This window comes from Carcharodon carcharias, chromosome 1, assembly GCF_017639515.1.
Source record: "Carcharodon carcharias isolate sCarCar2 chromosome 1, sCarCar2.pri, whole genome shotgun sequence".
NCBI classification, from domain to species: Eukaryota; Metazoa; Chordata; class Chondrichthyes; order Lamniformes; family Lamnidae; genus Carcharodon; species Carcharodon carcharias.
The window spans coordinates 162,479,152-162,505,602 of NC_054467.1; the positions used below are offsets into that span (position 1 = coordinate 162,479,152).

A 26,451-nucleotide genomic window follows, 5' to 3' on the forward strand; every position below is an offset into this window, starting at 1 on the left:
GTCATGCATTTACCAGAAATGTGAACCATACACAGGTCCAATGTTATTGCTTTGCAAAGCTATTGCAAAAAAAATCAGCCAGTTACCATAGAAATATACTTGATTACCCATCTCATTTTCTAAACCCTCACCCTCCTTCCAAAAGAGATTTTCATTTTGAGAAACAAAATTCTACTTAGTTTTTAACCCTTAGGAGTATTAATGGTGTGAAGCCTCAAATGTCTCAAGCTAGTAACCAACTCATTATGCATATAAAGACAGTGAATCACACAACAAAAAAGATACATTTTACCATTAAATCCTCTACAGGAGAACATTAGCTCACCCATCACTTCCTATTAAAGTAGGGTGCATTAAGAATTAAGCCAATTCTGACAATAAGAGTTGCACTACAAATTTTTGAATACAATTATTCATTATTAATTTAGCAGAGAGATCACAAGTTAATCAATTTTATGAATTTCAGATTGCCCCATTTTACTGTAACTGTTGGAAAAGCCAAGGCAGTCTACCTCAAGCAGAGAAACAAATTCTCACCTGGGCTTGGAGATATTGAACTACAATTGCAACAGCTTCAAATCTTTGGTTACTTGTTTTCAATAGTTCTTTCAACAATGCAATCCATTCAATCTGCTTCTCACATTTAGCTTTGTAGTGAAGTAAGCCAGGGGATTTCTTCACAACTGGAAGCAGATCTGCTGGAGCCCGAGTTGATGTACGAGTGGTTTGGGAACTTGGCTTGTGTATGAAAGAGTTTGACTTCACGCAAGTTCTGTCAGCTATGAAACATAAAATGGACATTATAAATGTATGTTACATAGAGAAAATAAAAATTTACTCAAATTAAGGATTACATTTTTCAAAAGTGCAATAGTGGTGTTTATTTAATATTTAGCTCTGCTGACTGATCTTGTAGCTGTAAACAGTGTGAACTAGCAAAAGTTTATCAAATTCAGACATGAAGGTTAAATTCAACATTACCTTTTATGGAAGGAAACTTGCTGCCCTTAACTGTGTTGCATTGGGACCAGACAAATGATTGTCCTAAAGTGGCCAAGCATGTCACTTATTTGAATCAAACAGTTACAAAGAATAATCACAGACTGCAGCAGTTCATGGCAGTCCACCAACACTTCTGGGCAAATAGGGATGGGCAATTAACATTGAATGTATGGGTCAACAGCATGGCCAGAGATGAAATCAACACTTAATGTATCCTTATGTATCCAGACAGTAGAATCCTATTCTGCTTCATATTGTAACATATCTGTATATCTTTCATAAGAACATTTACCAAGGGATTATGCTGTTAATTTTAAAGTGGAAATAAAAAATGCATCATGAGCAAGGAGAAATAAAAGTTGTCCTTAAATAACCAGCCACTAACATTTGCAGGGCCTTCCTTAAGGTTCTGCTGTTTTTTTTTGGTGGGGGGAGAGAAAGCCCGAGGTAACCATGGCTGACAAGGGAAATCAGGGACAGCATAAAAGCTAAGTAGAAAGCATAGAATGCGGCGAAGAGCAGTGGGAAACCAGGGGATTGGGAAGCCTACAAAGACCAACAGAGGACAACTAAAAAAGAAATAAGGAGGGAGAAGATTAAATATGAAGGTAAACTAGCCAGTAATATAAAATAAGATTGCATGAGGATTTTTTTTAGATATATAAAGGGAAAGGGAGAGGCAAAAGTGGACATTGGGCCACTGGAAAATGACGCTGGAGAAGTAGTAGTGGGGAACAAAGAAATGGCGGAGGAACTGACTAAGTACTTTGTGTCAGTCTTCATGGGGGAAGACACGAGTAACATTCCCAAAGTTCAAGAGAGTCGGGGGTGGGGTGGGGGGGTGGTGGTGGCAGAGATGAGTATGGTGGCCATTACAAAGGAGAAGATGCTAGGAAAACTGAAAGGTCTGAAGGTGGATAAATCACCTGGACCAGATGGATAACACCCAAGAGTTCTGAAGGAGATAGCTGAAGAGATAATAGAGGTGTTAGTGGTGATCTTTCAGGAATCACTCGAGTCAGGGAGGGTCCCAGAGGACTGGAAAATCACTGATGTAACCCCCCTGTTTAAGAAGGGAGTGAGGCAAAAGACGGGAAATTACAGGCCAATTAGCCTGACCTCAGTCATTGGTAAGATTTTAGAGCCCGTTATTAAGGATGAGATTTCAAAATACTTGGAAGTGGATGGTAAAATAGGGCAAAGTCAGCATGGTTTCATCAAGGGAGGTCATACCTGACAAATCTGTTAGAATTCTTTGAGGAGGTAACGAGTAGGTTAGACAAAGGAGAGCCAATGGATGTTATCTACTTGGACTTCCAGAAGGCCTTTGACAAGGTGCCACACAGGAGGCTGCTCAGTAAGATAAGAGCTCATGGTGTTAGAGGCAAGGTACTAGCATGGATAGAAGATTGGCTGTCTGGCAGGAGGCAGAGAGTGGGAATAAGGGGGTCCTTCTCAGGATGGCGGCCAGTGACTAGTGGAGTTCCGCAGGGGTCAGTGTTGGGACCATAAGTTTTCACTTTATATATTAATGATCTAGATGAAGGAACTGAGGGCATCCTGGCTAATTTTGCAGATGATACAAAGATAGGTGGAGGGACAGGTCGTATTGAGGAGGCGGGGAGGCTGCAGAAGGATTTGGACAGGTTAGGAGAATGGGCAAAAAAGTGGCAGATGGAATACAACATGGGGAACTGTGAGGTCATGCACTTTGGTAGGAAGAAGAGGCATAGACTATTTTCTAAATGGGGAGAGAATTCAGAAATCTGGAGTGCAAAGGGACTTGGGAGTCCTAGTCCAGGATTCTCTTATGGTTAACTTGCAGGTTGAGTCGGTAGTTTGGAAGGCAAATACAATATTGGCATTTATTTCGAGAGGACTAGAATATAAAAGCAGGGATGTGCTGCTGAGGCTTTAAAAGGCTCTGGTCAGACTGCATTTAGAATATTGGGAGCAATTTTGGGCCCCGTATCTCAGGAAGGATGTTCTGGCCCTGGAGAAGGTCCAGAGAAGGTTCACGAGAATAATCCCAGGAATGAAAGGCTTAACATATGAGGAATGTTTGAGGACTCTGGGTCTATACTCGATGGAGTTTAGAAGGATGAGGGGGGATCTGATTGAAACTTACAGAATACTGAAAGGCCTGGATAGAGTGGACTTGGGGAAGATGTTTCCATTAGTAGGAGAGACTAGGACCTGAGGGCACAACCTCAGAGTAAAGGGAAGACCTTTTAGAACAGAGATGAGGAGAAACTTCTTTAGCCAGACTGTGGTGAATCTATGGAATTCATTGCCACAGAAGGCTGTGGAGGCCAGGTCATTGAGTGTATTCAAGACCAAGATAGATATGTTCTTGATTGGTAAGGGGATCAAAGGTTACGTGGAGAAGGCGAGAGAATGGGGTTGAGAAACCTATCAGCCATGAGTGAATGGCAGAGTAGACTCGATGAGCCGAATGGCCTAATTTCTGCTCCTATGTCTTCTGGTCTTATTATGGGCTAAGCGGGGCAACTGTGGTTGTAGAAGAAAAGCAGGCGAATGCAAAGCTGGGAGAGTTAGGAGGGATGATTGAGTGAGTGCTTAAATTTGAATTTATGAAAGCTTTTAAAAACGGTGGATCTGAAAGATTAAGCTCAAGAGCCATGAGTCTTAGCAATGAGAAATGAACAGTACACAATCTGGTATCATGATAGCACTGCACAATTTAAGCAGGACTTCCTGACTTGAACTCTGCATTATTTCAACATAGCCCAAACAGTGTCATAGCTCAGAAATATGCCCGCAGTGTTGTTAACTACCTACAACTCAAGGAAACATGGATAACATTTCAATTATTACCATTACTAGAGCATCAAGTTAATTTAGGACACACTTTCAACCTTCCCTTCAACTGGTATCTTTGTTCAGGTCTTAATTATCAGATCTTAATGGGAACAGCTTGTGTCTAATTCATTTACTAATTTCAGACCTAGTTGGTCTGCAGTTTTATTAAAATTGTTTTAACTGCATTATTTTAACACGTTCCTAGGTCTTTCCCCATACTCCAATGTTGTCCTGCGTCTACATCCTACACATTATTCAGTAATTTGTTTTCTCACTGTTGGGCAGTAATTGAAGATGTAAGACCTTTGGCAAATAAACTTACAACCCTGACATATAAGCAACAAGTTTACATGAGTATTACAGTTTTTGCAACACTATTTTTTGCATCCCTTAAAACAATGATACATGCTAGAAGTACCTGATTAGAATTAGAATTACTAGATTAAAAAGCTTTATGCAATTTTTAGTGACTGGAATAGGTATGACGATGCTTTTTTCCCTGCGTTAATTGAGAGATCAGATTTCATGGAAGTAGCTCCATATTCAGCAGGAAATTCTATTGCTCAGTACTTCAAGAATTAGATTTCTTGAACCTCTCCATTTTACACTAAGATGCGACCAAAGTAACAAAATTAAACAAGGTGCTTCTTGCAAAGAGTTCGAATGGATAAATTCTCAGGCACTTAACCATCCATCTCGAGACTCTTCCCCCATTTCCCACCCTGAACGAACCATGCATTGTAACTATACTAGATTTAGTCAGTTGATTTGTGATTTATGCCATAGATTAGAAAATTGATTATCCATTGGCAAATAAACATGAACACTTCCAGCAAAAACTTCACATGCCTGGGTAAGTGCAGCTCAAATATCCATAATGCTCAATGCTTTCCAGGATAAATAGTTCACTTCATTAGAACCTCATCCATTAGCTACACAGTTGCAGTGTATGCCATCTCTAGAATGCTCTACAACAAATCACTAAAGTTTCTTCAACATCATCCCAACCCTGTTACCATCATCGCCTATTAAGAAATGGGCAGCAGGAACAATCACCTGTTAACTTCTCTTCCAAGTCACATACCACCCTGACTTGGGCACATTGTACCTTCATGTTAAAATCCTGTAATTCCCAACGAGTGTGGTGGTAGCACTTAGAGCAGAAGGACTGCAGCGATTAAGAAGGTGGCCCACAATGACCTGCAAAGGCAACTAGGGATGGATAATAAAAACCTATTTCACCATCAAAAAAACTCATTTGTTGATCCCTTTTCACTCAGGCTAGATGTCGAGTAAAACTTTCTATGCTACAACCTCAAGATTTGAATTTTTTTGCTTGTATTTACTAGGCTTGCTACTAATTTTTCCCCCAAGTTAAATAGCTTACTTACTTGAACTTCTCTGCACCCTGTCTGCATCATATCTTCTGATAGTCTCCTTAGATCTGGTCACTAGCATTTCATACTTCATCCTCAAAGTGGGAATTATCTTGATTGTTCTCGACCCTTCCCAAAGCATCAAGTCCCTACCACTTAAAATCACCTGATTCTTTAAATAGCACTAATTCCATGACCATTATATTCAAATAGGTCACTGTTAACAGCATGTTAAGATGCATTACCTATGGTGGGGCAGAAACAGCTATTCAGAGAGTAATTCACACCTAGAATCGTAGTATGGTTACATTACAGGTTACAGCCATTCAACCTATTATGTCTGTGCTGGCCCTCTGAAAAAGTAATACACCTGGTGCCAGCTTTCTCTCCACCTGCACCACCTCCAACCCCACCCCACCACCCCTATTGCCCTGCATTTTAAAAAAAGTTTCAGATTCAATTCTCTTTTGAAAGCCTCAATTGATCCTTTCTACACCATATTCAGGTAGTGCATTCTAGATCCTAATTACTCATTGAGAGATAAAAATTTTTCGTCTCATGTCACCATTGCTTCTTTTGCCAATAACCTTAAATCTGTGCCCTCAGGTTCTTGATCCTTCCACCAATGGGAACAGTCTCTGTTCTGTCCAGACCCCTTATGATTTAGAATACCTCTATCAAATCTCCTCTCAACCTTCTCATCTCCAAGGAGAACACTGCCAACTTACATAACTGAAGTTCCTTATCTTGCATTGAGTACCAAGTTACATGCCAATAATCCAAACAAAATACAGCTACAGACCATCCATCCATCTTTTCTCAGAATATATTTTAGTTTTTCATCTAGTAGCCTAACCAAACATCAGTGGGTTGAATTCTCTCTGCTGTTTGTAATTGAAGGAATCATTAAGGTGTCCCAGGCAAACAAGGTAGACAAGGTCAGAGTCCTCATCTATGCAAGTGCCATGGCGCTAGGTCTCTCGAAGCATTTTATTTTCCTTTTAAGGTTTAGTGTCAGAAGTTTTTGATGTAGTGAGTCCAACATGGTTGGATTTGTCCTGCTTTGTGTGTACAGGACATGCCTGGGCAATTTTCCACATTGCCAGATAGATGGCAATGTTGTAGCTGTACTGGAACAGATTGACTAGGGACGTGGTAAGTTCTGGAACATAAGTCTTCAGTACTGTTGTCAGAATATTGTCAGGGCCCATAGCCTTTGCAGTATCCAATGCCTTCAGTTGTTTGATATCACATGGCGTGAATCAAATTGGCTGAAGACTGGTATCTGTGATGCTGGGCACCTCCAGAGGAGGCAGAGATAGATCATCCACTTTGCACTTCTGGCTGAAGATTGCCGCAAATGCTTCAGCCTCATCTTTTGCACAGATGTGTTGGGCTCCTCCATCATTGAGGATGGGGATATTTGTCGAGTCTCCTCCTCGAGTGACTTATTTAATTATGCATCACCATGCACAACTAGATCTGACAGGACTGCAGAATTTAAATCTGATCTGTTGGTTGTGGAATTGCTTAGCTCTGTCCATCACTTGCTGCTAATGTTAACTGGCACGCAAGTATTGTATTGTTTCACCAATTTGACACTGCATTTTAGGTATGCCTGGTGCAACTTCTGACATGCCCTCCTGCACTCTTCATTGAACGAGGGCTGATTCCCTGGCTTGATGGGAATGGCGAAGTGTGGATATGCAAGGCATGAGGTTACAAATTGTGGAGTACAATTCTACTGCTGATGATGCACATCACCTCATGGATGACCGTCTGGAGTTGCTACATCTGTTCAAAATCTATCCCATTTAGCACAAGTGACAGTGCCATACAACACAATGGAGGGCATCCTCAATGTGAAGGCGGGACTTGATCTCCCCAAGCACTGTACGGTGGTCACTGCTACTGATACAGTCATGGACAGATGCATTTGCAGCAGGCAGGTTGGTGAGGATGAGGTCAACTATGTTTTTCCCTCGTTGTTTCCCTCACCACCTCCTGCAGACCTAGTCAAGCAGCAATGTCCTTTAGGACTCAGCCAGCTCACTGAGCAACTCTTGGTGATGGACGTTGGATGTCCCCCATCCAAAGTACATTCTGCACCCTTATCACCCTCAAATGCTTCTTCCAAGTGTTTTTTACTTAGAGGATTACTGATTCATCAGATAAGGGGGTGGGGCAGCACATAGTAATCAGCAGGAAGTTTCCTTGCCCAGGTTTGGCCTGATGACATGAGACTTCATGGGGCCTGGAGTCTAAGGTAGGGACTCCCAACTGTGTACCACTGTGCCGTCACCTCTGCTGGGTCTGTCCTGCTGGTGGGACTGGACATACCCAGGGATGGTGATGCTGGTGTCTGGGGCATGATCTGTTAGGTACGATTCCGAGAGTATGACAATGTCAGGCTGTTGCTTGACTAGCCTGTGGGAAAGCTCTCTCAATTTTTGCACATGCCCCCAGATGTTTGTAAGGAGGACTTTACAGGGTTGACAGGGCAATTTCTGGTGCCTAGGTCGATGCCAGGTGGTGTATCCGCTTTCATTACATTTTATTGACTTTAACGGTTTGGTACAACTGATTGGCTTGCTGGCCATTTCAGAGGGAATCTAAGAGTCAACCACATTACTGCGGATCTAGAATCACATGTAGGCCAGATCAGGTGAGGACAGGAGGAAATTTCCTTTACTAAAAAGGGCATTAGTGAAACAGATGGGTTTTTACAACATTCCACAATGTTTTCATGGGCATCATTAGGCATTTAATTCCTGATTTTTACTGAATTCAAATTACACCATCTGTGTTTGGGAGATTCGGACCTGGGTCCCCAGAGCATTACCTGGATCTTTAGATTACCAGTCTAGTAACTGTTTCACTGTCACCACCTCTCCCTACATGGAAAAACAAATGCAAGACTCTTGGGGAATGATACTAATTGCTTAGCTTTCAAGGAACTGCAAGCTCAGTAAATCAAGGAATCAAATGCCTCCCCATTCACCAGTACCTCACCAATATTCCTCATCTCCTCTCAAAGTCACACAAGCACTTTTGGACCAATGCACACCTCAGGCAATGAGGTTTTAACCCTGAAGGAGCTTGGCAAAATGAATGGTCCTCCAAAAATCATGAACAAACAACTTGTGAAGGACCTGACACAGAAGGTCCCTCAATTCAACCTCCCACAAACCTCATGGGCATCCCTAAACTACATCTGTACAATCTATGCCAGATGCAAATACCAGACTTTGAAATGGATAATTAAAAACGCCGTGTGACTGTGGTCACCCAGAACATACCATGGAACAACAACTCAATGCCCAACTCAAATACAAAGGAGGTATTACAGCCATACACACCTACATTCTTGATGTAATATCCTGGTTTGACCATTTTGATGTAAACCTATAGTTCTTGCTCTATACCCAGCCATACAAAAGGAGGAGTTGGCAGTGGCATGATAGGCTTGTGCGGTAAAATTGTAGGATGGTGCAAAAAAAGGATGGCTCTTAAAAAAAGACAACTTGTACTGCTTGGGAAGAATGCACACAGTCCTTCCACTTCCATATACCATGCAGTGTTCATAACACACCTGAACTACAACAGACAAATGGTACCAAAAAACCCTCTCCGCTGCAAACTGCAAATTGGAATGCCACCCACTCACCAACCGTTAAGCAGCTGGGCCGAGACACGCACAGAAATCCTTCCCACTAGCACCCAGAGCCGGCACAGGGGCCAAATTATTTTACCCCAAAATGGTCTGGTTCTCAAATGGGACAGTTTACATTGCCCTGGTTGGCTATTCCTGTCAGAATGGCATAATTGGCCAAACCAAAGGATTCCATGGAGGGCAGCAGCAGGGGAAGCACCGGAGTCACTGGGAGTAATTTATAGTTGGTCATGGGGTAATTTACCCACACAGCCTCCTATAAATTGACCCATGACCACCTAGGAGCGAGGAGGGAATCGGTCTCCAGGTGACAACAGAAGTTAAAGTGCGAAGTCCACCAACTACAAGCCACACTTTAAGAGGTAACCAGATAGCACCCTTGGGTAAACCACCAATCAGTACCGAGGAAGGTGACAGGTAAGTTCAGTTGAGCCGTGGCACATTCAACCTAACTTCATTGAAAGATCACATGCTTATGGCTCTGGGTGCAAACAAAATGAGGCGCATTTCCTAGTTTAAAATCCAACTTCTGACTGCGCAAATGAAATGAAATAAACAAGGCTGTGAAATGGAGGCTGGTCTTATTGTGCACTGTACAGTAAGTTAGAGCAATAGAGGATTGTGGGATCTTGTGATAAAACAAACCTTAGTTCAGTTTTTAAGAGCATGAGGCAGAAATGTCAGTCTGGTTTGTGACTGCTGTCTTCAATAATTGGGTGCCTTAAATCAGGTTGCCAACTCTGGCTGGACATATTCTGGGAGATGTCGACAAGGGAGGCAATAACATAGTGGTATTGTCACTGGACTAGTAATCCGGAGACCCAGGGTAATGCTCTGGGTAGGAATCCCGCCAGGGCAGATAGTGGAATTTGAATTCAATAAAATTCTGGACAATTAAACCATTGTCAATTGTAAACCCATCTGGTTCATTAATGTCCTTTAGGAAGGAAATCTTACTGTCCTTAACTGGATGACTCCAGCAATGCAGTTGACTCTTAAATGCCCTCTGAAATGGTCTAGCAAGCCACTCAGTTGTATTAAACCTTTACAAAGGAATGAAACTGAATGGACCATCTGGCATCAACCAAGGCACCGGAAACAACAACGGCAAACTCAGCCCTGCAAAGTCCTCCTTACCAACATTTAGGGGCTAGTGTCAAAATTGGAAGAGCCGTCTCTCAGGCTAGTCAAACAACAGCCTAACAGTCATCCTCAGAGGTCTCATGGAATCAGGTCAAAAATGAGTAAGGAAACCTCCTGCTGATTACCATGTACTGCCCGCCAACTGATGAATCAGTGCTCCTCCATGTTGAACACCACTTGGAGGAAGCACTGAGGGCAGCAAGGTCCAGAAAGTACTCTGGGAAGGGGACTTCAATGTCCATCACCAATAGTGTCTCGGTAGCACCACTACTAACCGAGGTGGCTGAGTCCTAAAAGACAAACATGGTCTGTGGCAGGTGGTGAGAACCGACAAGAGAGAAAAACACAGTTGACCTCATCCTCACCAACCTGCCTGCCACAGATAAATCTGTCCATGACAGTATCAGTAGAAGGTGGCCACCGCACAGTCCTTGTGGAGACGAAGTCCCGTCTTCACATTGAGGATACCCACCATTGTGTTGTGTGGCACGACCACTGTGCTAAATGGGATAGAGTTGCTAGATCTGTTCAAAATCAGGACTGGGCCCACAGCACCTCATGGATGCCATCAGCACCAGAACTATACTTGAATACAATCTGTAACCTCATGGCCTGGCATATCCCCACTCTACCATTACCACCAAGCCATGAGATCCAATGGAGAGTGCAGGAAGGCATGCCAGGAGCAGCACCAGGCATACTTAAAAATGAGATGTCAACCTGGTGAAGCTATAACACAGGACTACATGTATACCAAACGCCATAAGTGATAGAGCTAAGCAATCCCACAACCAACAAATCAGATCTAAGCTCTGCAGTCCTGCCACATCCTGTCCTGGTGGTGGACCATTAAACAAATCACAGGAGGCGGCGGCTCCACGAATATCCCCATCCTCAATGATGGGGGAGCCCAGCACATCAGTGCAAATGTTAAGGCTGAAGCATTTGCTACAATCTTCAGCTAGAAATGCTGAGTGGATGATCCATCTCTGCCTCCTCCAGTGGTCCCCAGCATCACAGATGCCAGTCTTCAGCCAATTCGATTCAGTCCAGGTGATAAAGAATCAGCTGAAGGCACTGGATAGTGCCCTGATCGTATTCTGGCGATAGTACTGAAACCTTGTGCTCCAGAACTTGCCATGCCCTGAGCCAAGCTGTTCCGGTACAGCTACAACACTGGCATCTACCCAGTTATGTGGAAAATTACAGGTATGTCCTGTACACAAAAAGCAGGACAAATCCAATCTGGCCATTTACCACCTCAACAGTCTACTCTCCATCATCAGTAATGGAAGGGGTCATCAACTGTGCTATATCAAGCAGAACTTGATAGCAATAACCTGCTTACGGACACGCAGTTTGGTTCCACCATGGTCACTCAGCTCCTGACCTCATTACAGCTTTGGTTCAAACATGGACAAAAATGCTGAACTCCAGAGGTGAGACGAGAGTGACTGCCCCTGACATCAAGGCCACATTTGACCAAGTGTGATATCAAGGAGCCCTAGCAAAACTGGAGTCAATGGGAATCAGGGGGAAAACTCTTCACTGGCTGGAGTCATACCTAGCACAAAGGAAGATGATTGTGGCTGTTGGGTTCAGTCATCTTAGCTCCAGGACATCACTGCAGGAGTTCCTCAGGGTAGCGTCTTCAGCCCAACTATCTTCAGCTGCTTCATCACTGACTTTCCTTCCATCAAAATATCAGGAGTAGGGATGTTTGCCGGTGACTGCACAACATGCAGCACTATTCACAGCTCCTCAGATACTGAAGCAGTCCATGTCGGGAAGAGAGATTACGAGATTCTTGAGCAAATTGATATAGGGACTGACAAGGTATTGGAGGTGTTGGCAGGCTTAAAGGTGGAGAAATCTCAAGGTCCGGATCATGTGTGTCCCAGACTGCTGAGGGAAGCAAGGGAGGAGATCGCAGGGGCTCTGACCCAAATTTTTAATTGCTCTCTGGTCACGGGAGAGATGCCAAAGGACTGGAGAACAGTTAATGTGGTTCCGCTACTTAAGAAGGGTTGCAGAGAGAAGCCAGGGAACTACAGGCCAGTGAGTCTCACGTCAGTGGTAGGGAAGCTATTGGAGAAAATTCTGAAGGAGAGAATCTATCTCCACTTAGAGAGGCAAAGTTTGATCAGGGATAGTCAGCATGGCTTTGTCAGAGTGAGTTCATGCCTAACAAATTTGACTGAATTTTTGAGGAGGTGACCAGGTGTGTCAATGAGGGTAGTGCAGGTGATGTAGTTTATATGGATTTCCGCAAAGCCTTTGACAAGGTCCCACGTGGGAGACTTATAAAGGAGGCAAATGCACATGGGATACAGGGTAATTTGATGAGGTGGATTCAAAATTGGCTTAGTTGTTGGAGACAGAGTGATGACAGAAGGATACTTCATTGACTGGAAGCCAGTGTCCAGTGGCATACCACAGGGATCTGTGCTGGGTCCCCTATTATTTGTCATTTATATAAATGACAGATGACTATGTGGGGGGGAGGATTAGTAAGTTTGCAGATGACAAAGATTGGCCGGGTGGTTAACAGTGAGATTGAGTGTCTTGGTCTACAGGAAGATATAGACGGGATGGTCAAATGGGCAGATAAGTGGCAGATGGAATTTAACCCTGAAAAAGATTTGACAAGTATTCAATAAACGGCATGACTCTAGGAAGTTCTGAGGAGCAAAGGGGCCTTGGCGTGTGTCCATAGATGTCTGAAAGCAGAGGGGCATGTTAGTGGGGAGGTGAAAAAGGCATATGGGACACTTGCCTTTATCAATCGGGGCATAGATTACAAAAGGAAGGATGTCATGATGGAGTTGTATAGAATCTTGATGAGGCCACAGCTGGAGTACTGTGTGCAGTTCTGGTTGCCACATTATAGGAAGGATGTGATTGCACTGGAGGGGGTGCAGAGGAGATTCACCAGGATGTTGCCTGGGATGAAACATTTAAGTTATGAAGAGAGTTGGATAAACTTGGGTTGTTTTCGTTGGAACAGAGAAGACTGAGGGGTGACTGATCGAGGTGCACAAGATTATGAGGGGCATGGACAGGATGGATAGGGAGCAGCTGTTCCCCTTAGTTGAAGGGTCAGTCACAAGGGGACATAAGTTCAAGGTGAGGGGCAGGTTTTTTGGGGGGTGGGGGGGATGTGAGGAAAAATGTTTTTACCCAGAGGATGGTGACGGTCTGGAATGTGCTGCCTGGGAGGGTGGTGGAGGCAGGTTGCCTCACATCTTTTAAAAGTAAAAAAGTACCTGGGCACGTCATAACATTCAAGGCTATGGGCCAAGTGCTGGTAAATGGGATTAGGTAGGTAGGTCAGGTGTTTTTCATGTGTCGGTGCAAACGCGAGAGGCCAAAGGGCCTCTTCTGCACTGTGTGATTCTATGATTGTGATGTACAAATGCAGCAAGACCTGGACAATATCCAGGCTTGGGCTGACAAGTGGCAAGTAACATTTGCGCCACACAGGTGCCAGGCAATGACCATCTCCAATTAGAGAGATTCTAACCATCACCCCTTGACGTTCAATGGCATTACCATCACTGAATCCCTTAACCACATCCTGGGGGTTACCACTGACCGGAAACTGAGCTGGGCTAGCCATAAAAATACCATGGTTATAAGAGGTCAGAGGCTAGGAATCCTGTGACGATGAACTCCCCTCCTGACTCCCCAATGTCTGTCCATCTATACGGCACAAGTCAGGAGTGTGATGGAATACCTCCCACTTGCCTGGATGAGCGCAGCTTCCACAACACAATAATCTTAACACCATCCAGGACAAAGCATATTGGCACATCTACAAACATTCACTCCCTCCACCACCACACAGTAGCAGCAGTGTGTACCATCTACAAGATGCACTGTAGGAATTCACCAAAGTTCTTAGACAGCACCTTCCAAACGCACAACCACTGCTATCTAGAAGGACAAGGGCAGCAAATAGATGGCAACACCACCACCTGAAAGCTCCCCAAGTCACTCACCATCCTGACTTATATATATATCGCCATTCCTTCACTGTCGTTGGGTCAAATTTCTGGAACTCCCTTCCTAACAGTACTGTGCGGTGTACCTACACCACATGAATTGCAGCAGTTCAAGAAGGCAGTTCACCACCACCTTCTCAAAGGCAACTAGGAATGGGCAATAAATGCTGACCCAGCCAGTGAAGCCCACATCCAGTGAAGGAATTTTAAAAAAACCTGACCTCCTACCTTGAGCTGCCCCTGCCCCAGCATCCTTTTGGTTGCCCTGCATGTACATCTCAAAGCTCCACCTTTACAAGGCTTTTCAATGTGTTCCAGTTTTGACTTCTGAAAATCTGTTCACCCTACCCTGCAGTTTAACATCTCAACCGAAAGAAGGGCACTTCAAGCAATGCTGCCACAATATTCAGTGTATAGTGAATATCAAGACTAGGCGGAGCTTTGATTCACAACCTTTTGACAAAGGGTATGGCAGTTAACAAGGTAGCACATTAGACGTTTCATGTGAAAGAGTGTTAAAAAAAAATCTGACTTTTAAACTGTTTCCTAAGAACCAAATAATTTTGTTAATTCAGCCCAGAGACAAGTCAGATTTTCTATTTAACACTGCTTCATATGATTGAACTGAAACCTGTCATTGGTAACATTGTTAGTTCACTTCCCACATCAGATATTCCTCACTTGCCCTCAAGTCTCTGATGGCATTGTTGAGAAAAAAATGCACCAGTGCATCTCAGGTGACCTTCTGATGAAAGACATCCTCTAAAAATGAGGGGAAATTGGCATACAAGAACAGTTGGTACAAACTTTCACTCAATGGTCCAGGTTGCATCATGCAACCCATGTCCCTTTACCTGTAAATTTGGATTGCTTGTTTCTTTTAAAATAGGTATGGAATGCCCAGTTGGAGGATAGGAAGCAACATACCTCAAATGGAATTTATATGACTAATGTAATGCCATGGCCACTAATTGATGTTATCCATTATCTATATAAATTTTATTTTGAGTAGCACTGTTACCACTGTCAGAATTGTTTACAGTGCTGCAAATCCACAGGTGATGCCTAATTCCATGGAGTACAGAGTTTGACTCTTTATGATTGTAACCATTGCTCCAGTGGGCTCAAGATAGAAACAATACAACTAAAGACCTACTCTGGCTGATCAGTTTTAAAAAAAAATCAAACTGAATGCCACATTGTAGCATATTGCAATTCTTCAACGTGCTTCACTGTGCCAGCCTGAGCCAGCTCATTTAGAGATGTAATGAATTTGTTGCGGTTATGGAGTACAAACAGCAACCCTGGGCACCTGATGCCAAAGATAAAAACATCTGTTCACTGAATTACACAACTTTACTGACTAAACAGGTCACAATGGTTGCTACACTGTCAGTAATTACAAATGCTACTCAAGTGCTTCTGCAAGAAACAAGGGGGATGGATGCTTACTGTAAACAATTTAAAAAGTCCACAGGTGATTCAATAAGCCCAACAATACATCACTCATTGAAGTGATCACAATTGTACATTTTTGTACCAAAATTAAAAACTTAAACTAGCTACTTCAGAAAAACCTAAACTGAATTTATCTTAAAAAAACATAATATAACTGGTCTTCTCTCATTACAGAGATATCTACTAGTACTTTGCCAGTGATATTTAGCTCTTTGGAATACAAATAGGGAATTGCTTTCACGTCTGTAGACAAATAATGTTTCTAACAATGTTTAGATATTTCCCTGCAGATGCTGCTAGCCATTAGAGAATGTGGTTAATAAAACATAACATTATGTAGCAATTATTCCATTCACAAAGCAGTTTCCAATTACAATGATTAACTTTTTAAATTGCTAAAATGTAAAATACTTCCAGTTTAGGACTACTGGGTTAACTATATTGATTTGTACTGTTTTCCAACCAAACTGTATTACAAAATCCTGGACACAACCCAAGTTTGTGAAACAAAAAATTGTCAAAAATTCTTATGTGACCCATCATTCGTTTACTCTGATGAAAATATTTGTGCAGAATATACAGTACATTCATACATTCACACGCTTCAGTTAAGGCATTCTCCTTCCCATTTCAGCTTTGTGACAAACCTGTTTGAAAAACAACTGCCTTCGGGCTGTACACAGATCGAAATTGAAGATTTTGGAGCAATCCTTTTGCAGTCAGTTGCACATGGATTCTGGTTAGGGAGAATTGCAAACCCCATAACATTTCTTCAAGATAATAAAGGCAGACTGAAGGAAGAAATCATGCTCATCTAAAATCACGTACTGCGCAACATGGATTCCATCAGCATCATTAAACCAGGCAAAACATGTTATTTCACAGGAGTCAAACTAATTACAACTACAAATCGAAAATGCTTTAAATCTGAAAAATTAGAGCAGACGAGGATACATCCATTTGGAAGAGCTTTCCTTCACAATTGTGACAGTCAAAGATCGAGCAGGCAGCTACCTACTTCCTACTGATTCATAAAGCAATAAGCCAGCCCCTAAGTTGCACTGATGTTTCATGCTTAATCTGTTGCAACAAACATGGTGGGGGTGGAGACTAGAGGTAAGAAAACAATCTCTGTTTATGAGTTTAAAACAAAAAGATTCCATGCTCAAATTGGCAGCGAAAATGTTGTACATTACTAAGATTAGTTTCTTAAATTTAAATACTTCATTAAATTGGAGTACAACTTTCTGGATTAGAAGTAAATTTGAGAGATTTCTTGCATTCCCCAAGAGAATTCTAGCTCCTTAGCAAGCTTATTGTTCTATAAACAGGTTTCCTGCTGAGAATCTGAAATTCAGCCCCACACCCAGTCTCAATTTGAACTTTGGGAAATATTCCAAAACATTGCAAATGTGTCTACTTTTGTGTTCTGTGCGCTCCACTAATTTCAATAGCTCATAGTCAGTAATAACTATTTCAAAAATATAGAGTATGCATAATTGAATGTGACTCATGCTGCTGAAATGCTTAAGGGTTTAAACAAGAAGTGGTATCTTCAGACAATTTATTGCAGCAAAAATAGCTACCTGCAACTATAAAGTTTAAATTGACATGTTGAAACAATTGAAATGAGTTCATTTCTGCTGCAATCACTGGGTAACTATGGATTTAGCACATAGCAAACTGGAGGGTGCACATTCCAATCTCAGAGTTAATTACGTCGCCCACTACTGCCAATTTATATTTTTAACCATCTTCCCGTAGGAAGGAAAATACATTAAATGGACATTAAAGATTAAGAATATTTTGAATTTTATTGAAGTTCTAACAGAAAATGAACTGAAATCTTAGCAACATTTTCCAGAAAGAGAGAAAGTGTTTTCAATGTGGTGAGCAAAGAATTTCCATTTTCCTTTGATGAGTTATTTGACTAGACCATAGGATTAGAGGAGCTCACGGACCTTATGCATTAGTCATACAATCTGAAATTAATTAACAAGGCAAATTTAAAGTCATTTATTTCCATTGTACAATGTTCTCTTTTGAAACTTTGGTGCCGTCAAAGGTCACTATCATTCAGCTTAGTCTGCAGTGTTAAGAAGGATGCCATTCAAATTTCACCCATGGCTACAAAAAATGTCAATGGTTTTTTTTAAACTTTTCCCAGTATGATCCTGCACTACAATTCAGTTTCATTCTTCCCCCCTGGGGCGGGGGGGGGGGGGGGTTAGGGATAGCGCGCTATGTCCAGGGGAGCTCACACCTGGTTTAAGTTGGCAAATTTACAAGCCAATTTGTGGAGAACAAGGTCCCCGTAACAGTTGTGAACAAACGATCAGGTTTTTTTATGGTTCAGTGATGATATGCAACTAGTACTGCACTGGTGTGAAGCAGCGTGGTTGTTACTGTACTATAACAGAGACCCAGCTAATGACCTGGAGACAGGGGTTTAAATCCCAAATCAGCTGGGGAATTTAACTTCAATTAAATCTGGAATTAAAAGCTGGCACCACATTGCTATTTGTGCACAAATTGGCTGCCAATAAGACCATAAGATATAGGAGATGTAGGCTATTCGGCCCATTGAGTCTGCTCCGCCGTTCAATGAGATCATGACTGATCTGATAAACCTCAACTCCACTTTACTGCTTTTTCCCCATAGCCCTTGATTTGCTTACTGATTAAATCTGTCTATCTCAGCCTTGAATATACCTAACGACTCAGCCTCTCCAGCCCTATGCAGTCAAGAATTCCACAGATTGACTACCCTCAAAGAAGGACTTCCTCCTCATCTCTGTTTTAAGTGGGCGACCCCTTACTCAGATTATGCACTCTGGTCCTAGACTCCCCCACAAGGGGTAACAACCTCAGCGTGCACCCTGTCAAGTCCCCTAAGAATCTTATATGTTTCAATAAGGTCACCTCTCTTTCTTCTAAACTCCAATGAGTATGGGCCCAACCTACTCAACCCCTCCTCATAAGAAAACCGCTCCATCCCCAGGATCAACCTTCTCTGGGCAGCCTCCAATGCCAGAATATCTTTCCTTAAAAAGGGGGACCAAAACTGTTCACAGTATACTAGGTGTGCTCTAACTCGTGCCTTGTATAGTTTTAGCAAGGCTCCCCTATTTTTATACTCCATTCCCTTTGAAATAAAGGCTAACATTCCATTTGCCTTCCTTATTACCTGCTGAACTTGAATCCCAAAAAGCTAACATACATGCACAAAGACTCCCAAATCCCGGTGCTGCAGCATTCTGCAGTCTTTCTCTATTTAAATAATATTCAGCTCCTCTATTCTACCTGCCAAAGTGCATAACCTCTCATTTTCCCACATTATATTCCATCTGCCGAGTTTTTGCCCAATTAATCTGTCTATATCCCTCTGCAGGCTGGTGTCATCCTCACCACTTGCATTGCCTTCCCACCTATTTTTGTGTCATCTGGCGACAGTACATTCACTTCCCTCATCTAAGTCATTCGTATATATACTGTAAATAATTGAGGTCCTAGCACTCCAATAGTTACAGGTTGCCATCCTGAAAATGTCCCCGTTATCCCAACTCTGTTTTCTATTAGTTAGCCAGTCCTCTATCCATGCTAATATACTACCCCCAACACCATGGGCTCTTACCTTAAGTAGCCTTGTGTGCAGTACTTTATCAAAAACCTCATTCTCTAAGGGGCCTATGTTCACTTTGGCCTCTCTCTTCCTTTTTATATATTTAAAGAAGCTCTTACTGTTTGTTTTTATACTACTTGCTAGTTTACCCTCAGTTTATTTTCTCCCTTTTTTATGGTCGTTTGTTAGTTTTTAAAACTCTCTCAATCTTCTGGCTTGCCTTCGCCACATTATATGTTTTTTCTTTCAATTTGATACTGTCCTTCACTTCCTAGGATAACCATGGTTGGTTAATCCCATTCCTTGAATCCTTCTTCCTCACTGGGATATATCATTGCTGAGAGTCATGAACTATTTTCTTAAACATATGCCATTGTTCATCAACCATCTTTTCTGCTAAACTCCTGTTCTACTCCACTCCAGCCAACTCTGCTCTCATTCCATTGTAATTGCCCTTATTTAAGTTTAGCACAGTTGTTTCTGACCCAAGTTTCTCGCTCTCAAACTGAATGTTAAATTCTACCATATTATGGTCATTGTTTCCTTGGGAATCCTTTATTCTGAGATCATTTATTAAACCTGCCTCATTATGCATTACCAGATCCAAAATAGCCTGATTCCTGGTTGGATTCACACATATTGTTCTAAGAAACTCCTGAATTCTTGCTCATGTCTACCTCTGCCAATTTGATTTTCCCAATCAACAAGATGATTAAAGTCACCCCATGATTAATATATTGCCTTTTTTTTAAAACACGAACCCTCATTATCTCCTGATTTATTCTCTCTCCTACAGTATAGTATCTGTCAGGGGGCCTATAGACTACTCCCACCAATTTCTTCTTCCCCTTGTTATTTCTTACTTCCACCCATATGGATTCTACACCTTCTGATCCAGGATCCTTTTTTGCTATTGTACTTATTCCATCTCATACTAACAAAGCACCCCACCACCCTTCCTGCCTGTCCTTTCAAAACGTCACATACCCCTGAACATTTAGTTCCCAGCTTTGATCTCCTTATAACCATGTCTCTGCAATGGCTAGATGATCATACCCATTAACCTCTATTTGTGCCATTAATTAATTTGTTTTGCTCCGAATACCACGTGCATTTAAGAGCCAATAATTTTGCCTTTTGACTATTTTTTCTCCCCTTTTGACCCTATTTTCTGCTTTCTTTTTAATGTTTGTACACTCTGTCCCTTCCTGTCACACTCTGGGTTTCACTACCTAATAGCTGCCATGTCCCTCTGCCTTATAAGCCTGTGTCTCCCCTTTCCAGAACCCTCCTCCCCACCCTCTATTTAGTTTAATGCCCTCAAGTTTCCTATATTACATTTCTAAAGTATTTCACTGGTTATGAAGTGACTACTTACAAGCTCTGAAAGATGCTATATAAATGTACATTTATTATTATTTTTGCTCCCTGGCGACCATGAAATTACCAGATTTTGCAAAAAGTTCACTTGCGTCCTTTGCCTGGAGCTGCATTTAGGCCAAACCAGCAGTCATGTGGTTGACCCTTAACTATCTCATTAAAATGGCCAAGCAGACCAGCTGTAGCAAACTGACATCTAACTCATCTAACAGTGGCATCACTGCAACATTCCCTCCATAATGCACCAAAACATTAACCTAGATATGGTGCAGTTAGTAAAGGCAAAACCATCGTCCACACAAAGCTATCAACAGGAAACCTGCAGATGACTTAGACCCAAAATCTTCCACCTCAGCAAGTCATGCCATCAACTGAGCCAATTGGAATTTGTTCTCCCAACAAACTGAAGATCTCATTTGCTTGTCTGAAGTAAATACTTAGTAAAATCAAGGTGGATTTATTTTCCATTCCACTTTGTATACTTTAAAAAAAAGTACATGTCGGGATAATTCAAAATTTTACTGTGCTTTACGCCACCTTTGTAAAAACTACACCGAAGGAAACCATTTCACTTGTGGTAATAAGAAGGAGGTTTCCTTGTTTGACCTGATGTCATGAGACTTAGAGTTAATCATTGTCTCTTCACTGTGACTGGATCAAAATCCCTATTAGCACTGTGGGTGTACCCATGACAGATGCACTACAAGGTTTCAAGACGACAGCTCACTACCACCACATTGAGTGTAACTGGGAATGGGCAACTGCAACCTTGCAGCATATCTGTCATGGGTTGCTTTCGATGGAGTCTTGGCGAATTGCTGCAGTGCATCTTGTAGATGGTACACACTGCTTGTCTGTGATGGAAGGAGCGCATGTTTAAGGTGGTGGATGGGATGTCAATCAAACCAGCCTTGTCCTGGATGGTGTCAAGCTGTGTGTTGCTGGAGCTGCATATATCCAAGCAAGTGGGAAGTATACCAGCATACTCCTGACTTGTGCCTTGTAGATGAACAGACTTTGGGGAGACAATATTTGTGAACCCTCTTCCAGTTAGTTCTTTATTGTCCATCACCATTCATGACTGGATGTGGCAGGACTGCAGATCACTTAGCTCCATCTATCACTTGCTGTTTGGCATGCAGGTCGTCATTTGTTGAAATTTCATCTGGTTGACACCTCATTTTCAGGCATGCCTGGTGCTGTTCCTGACATGATTATCTGCACTCTTCATTGAATCAGGGTTGAGCAAGGGATATGCCAGGCCACGAGGTGGCAGAAAGTGGTTGTATACAATTCAGTTGCTGATGCCCCACAGTGCTTCGTGATATCAGTTCTGAACTGCTAATCTGTTCTGAATCTATCCCATTTAGCATGTTGAGATTGCCACACAGTGTTGTGTGTGAAGATGGGACTTCATCTCCACAAGGACTGTGCAGTGGTCACTTCTACCAATGCTGTCTTGGGCAGATGCATCTGCAACTGGTAGTCTGGCAAGGCCAAGGTAGAGTAGCTTTTTCTCATGTTGGTTCCATCACCACCTGCGGCAAGCCCAGTATAGCAGATAGATCTTTAGGACTTAGTTAGTTCAGTCATATCCTCTTAGTCTTGGATATAGAGTATATTCTTGCGCCCTTGCCACCCTCGGTACTTCTTGCAAGTCATGCTCAAAACGGATTCATGAGCTGAGAGAGGGTGGTAGGAGCTAGCCGGCGGGGGTTCCTTGCCCATGTTCACCTGATGCCATGTGACTCTATGCAGCCTGATGCTGCAAGACTTTTATGGGAATCCAGGCTCAATGTCGAGGACTCCCATGGCAACTCACTCCTGACTGCATGCCACCTCTGTTGGGTCTATCCTGCCAGTGCGACAGGACGTAGCCAGGGTTGGTGATGGTGTCTGAGACATTGCAAGGTATAACTACATCAAGTTGTTGCTTGATAAGTTGATTAGTCTGTGACTCAACTTTCCCAATTTTGGTACAAGCCTGTAGTTGCTAGTAAGGAGGACTGAGCAAGGTGTGGCATTGTAGTTTCTAGTGTCTATTTCGATGTGGTCTGTTTGGTTTTATTCCTCCGATTTTTCTGTAGCTGTTTGGTACAACTTGCTAGGCCAAAGTGGAACTACTGATCATTCAGAGTTACACTAATTAAAGTTGCACATTGTAAAGGATGTTTTACATCATTTTTAAAAATCACATCGAAGTTGTTCGCCTCAAGTTGATCCTTACTACTTGCTAACCTAAGGCAGTTAAAAAATTGTTACAAGTCTGCATGCATGAAAGCAGGTGCTATGTCACTTGCAAGGCAGCTTTTTACACCACAACAAAAACAGAATTACCTGGAAAAACTCAGCAGGTCTGGCAGCATCGGCGGAGAAGAAAAGAGTTGACGTTTCGAGTCCTCATGAGGACGCGAAACGTCAACTCTTTTCTTCTCCGCCGATGCTGCCAGACCTGCTGAGTTTTTCCAGGTAATTCTGTTTTTGTTTTGGATTTCCAGCATCCGCAGTTTTTTTGTTTTTAGCTTTTTACACCCTCCAGGCAACCTAAAGCACTTCAAGGCCAGTTATTTTTGAAGGGCATCCACTTAAGTAAACAAATACAGCAACCAAATTACACACTGCAAAACTCAAGTCAAAATTAATGGCCAGTTGACTTGCTTTGGTGACCTTTGTCAAGAAACCAAGAAAACCAAGAAACCAGAACTGCTCTTTAAACAGTGCCATGGCACCTCATGTCCAGCTTCAGCTTGTGAGAATCACATTAGGGATTTTTTGATTCACTTATAGTAACAGGGTTGCAGGCAATCTTAGTTCAAATTACATGTGACAGTAAGGACATCAGTATTCATAAGTTAGCTTCTTTTGTTCGCAGTATCAAATGTAGTTCCATTAGCTCAGCAAAATGTTATAACAAAAAAAAACAGGATCAATAATTCCTTCTCAGCGGTAAATGAGTCCTATTTAGCGGTGGACCTAGATGCTACATCTGAAATCAGAAGCAATACAAGCAGTGGTACATAATTGGCTTATCTTCCAATTTTGCTTTGCAGAATTATCCCAAAATAATGAAGATTCTTGCAGTACTTAAATTTATTTTAAATACCTGTTATTTTGTTGCCATATTAGGAATAGTTTGACTACATACTGAAATCTCTCATGCAATGCCATCTCTGAAATCCATTCAGAAATGCAGTTACTCATTCACTGTACTGATATAAACAAGGGATTCTTTACTGGAGTTCAGTGAGAAATTAGTGCATTGATTGGTGAACATTCAAAAATTAATTAAAAACATTTCAGAACTACCTCTGTATATTTCACCTTGGGTGAAACACATTTTAATTTTTCAAAGCTATCCTGTAAATAGCATTTCTAGACTATAAATGGACTTCTGAAATATATGTAATTCAAGGAAAACCAATGTTGCACTGTTATATATGTAACTTGGGTGACCTTTCTGCAGGATCACCTCTTATTGAGGAAACTCTCAAACCAAAATATTTTCAAGCTACAGGATGAAATAAGGAGTGTTTGTGTCTCACCAAAGATGGCAGACTGAAGTTAGGCAAGACAAATTTGGGTTACAGTTCTACCACAAGGATACTCTTAAAATTTTCTACTAAGTTAAAAAATCTATATCATCTGCTATAGCTATTCTGCCCTCACCTGGGCCAAGTCAATTTGCAATATACTTCTATAAAAATCAAGCCATTAGCCACTTGAACAGATTATACATTAATGTAATCTAAGACTTCTAAACCATATTTTGAAACATTTGTTTTGGTAGTTTACTACTTTTCTTCTGATGACCCATGAAATCACTACCTCAACTACCTAAAAACCTGGAATGCATGACAAGCCTGGAATGCATGGCCAAGACTGAAATAGCCAGGGCTGGTAGAATAAACAACACAATTGTTTCGGGAACGGGAGAGGGAAAGGAATAACACTAGTTCTTGCTCAACTAAAATTTGACTTTTTTTGGTGTTCAAAAGCAAAATATTGCATTAAACAGTGTACATGCTCTATCCTCAAGCCTGCAGGCAAATTGTAGCTGAGGTTCTTCCAGAGTCCTAATGTGGCTTCCAGCCTGCCAGAAACACAACTGATATGATCTCTCAGCATGCCAACTTCAGCTAAGTGCAGAGAGGCTATCCCACTGTACATGAATTTCTGCAATCCGAAAAGCCTTTGACCTAGATGGATGATACTACAATAAAGATGACCAGCTAAATTCACAATCATTTATGACAACATGCAATGGCTTCACCACAGACCTCTTCCCCCTCAAAACAGATGAGAAACAGGGGGTCTATTAGTACATCAACTCGATCTTCAAAGTTACTTGCCAATAGCGCTGCAACCTACTCAGGCTCCCCCTGGTATGGTAACACTACTTAACACTGATGATCACAACTCTAATAGTATTAGGATGCACAGTTCAATGCTCATTCTGAAGAACTACAGAAACTTGGCATATTCAGCAAAGCTTTAAGAGCATGGAACTTGCCCCTGAACATCTGGGAAACCGAAGTCTCATACCAACCTACACCAAATGTATCAAAACCAACACCTTCAATTGAGGTTCATGATTAAGTGTTAGAAAATGTCCCTCATTTCTTAGGTCTCAGAAGCTATCAATGCCAAAAAGCAGAAATTGATGACAAGGTACACCAAATCCAACGTGTCAGCTCAGTTTATGCTAAATTTCGTACAAGTTGGAAAATTCAGATTCAGATCCAAACACTAAACTCCATCCGAAAGTGGTTTTCCCACATTTCTCAGCTGTGCTAAAGCATGGACAAATTAGGGACACCATATCCAGGTCCCAGAAACACATCAACACTGTCTTACATCTTGTGAATCAAGTGGAAGGGCAAAAGAACAATCATAAGCATTCAAATTAGATATGCCAAATATAGACGTCATGATAATCTAATCAGCAAGATGTTCTGATTACATACCCAGGATTTCAGATAAAACTGCCCAAAAAGATGCTCTATTCTTACACCAGGAAGCCTGTTCACACAAGGGCAAAAGAAAACTGCCTCAATCTCCATGAATATCTGCTCCATTAACATCGATGCATGAGAAGCGGATGTCCAATCGTGACCAAATAACAATCCAACATCAAAAATGGCGTCAAGATCTTCTAAACAAGTAGTGGATCTTTGAATCTGCAGCTGTAAGGATTTCCTTATGCACCTTAATGCACTCCACATAAAAATTCACTTTTGAGATGGAGCAGTCCATCATGCTCCTTTGCCTTAACATGCCAGTTGACAAAATCACTAAAGGGTTCTCCACTACTGTAATGCAAGCCTACCTTCAGTCAATATACAGGTCAAAATTTGTATTGCTCCATACATTATTAGACTAGCCTTATTAACAATCTTTAAATAGCGCACTAGTCATTTACTCACTTTGCAAGCTCAACACAGAAATAATCTATTCACTGTTCTTTCTGCATTATGCAGACTCAAATGGGCCAAAGACTGTCACTTTTGGGCCTAAAAGGTGCCCAATTCACCTCAAAATTACCTTGGAAAGGCAAACTACATCAAAATAACTGAAAAGATTAAGCAAGCCATTTGATGCAATGGCTACTTGATTGGTATTTCCCACTAACAATGCTGCCAGTCCAAAAATACATTTTGCCTTCCACATGAATTTCAGTGCCAGTTTGATGCCAGATATGTAGGCTTATGCCCCAGTTGGCTGAACCAAACAGCATGTTCCTTTGGTGGTTCATAATAGGTAGTGTACACTGTACTCAACCAGCCTGCACTTACAAAAGCCAAATCAAAAAGTCTCCTGTTAGATGCAATTTCATGACTGAGCAGCACTCGAGGGTGCTATTGGCTACACTAACAACCAATATCAGTTGAGATCGTATTGTAGCTTATTTATGTTGGCTGGAAGCAACAAATTCGTACACAGGGACCCATTCTATGCAAACAAGAAATATGT

At 41.9% G+C, this 26,451-nt stretch overlaps 1 protein-coding gene across 2 annotated transcripts in view; it reads right to left on the reverse strand.

Moving 5' to 3' along the window:
- The window catches only part of mtus1b (microtubule associated tumor suppressor 1b), a 195,215-nt gene that overhangs the window by 52,291 nt on the left and 116,473 nt on the right, over positions 1 to 26,451 (reverse strand). For both annotated transcript variants that reach the window (XM_041188957.1, XM_041188960.1), the window contains exon 7: positions 538 to 779. In XM_041188957.1, coding sequence (XP_041044891.1) covers positions 538 to 779 — 242 coding nt within the window. The remainder of the gene's footprint in view (positions 1 to 537; positions 780 to 26,451) is intronic.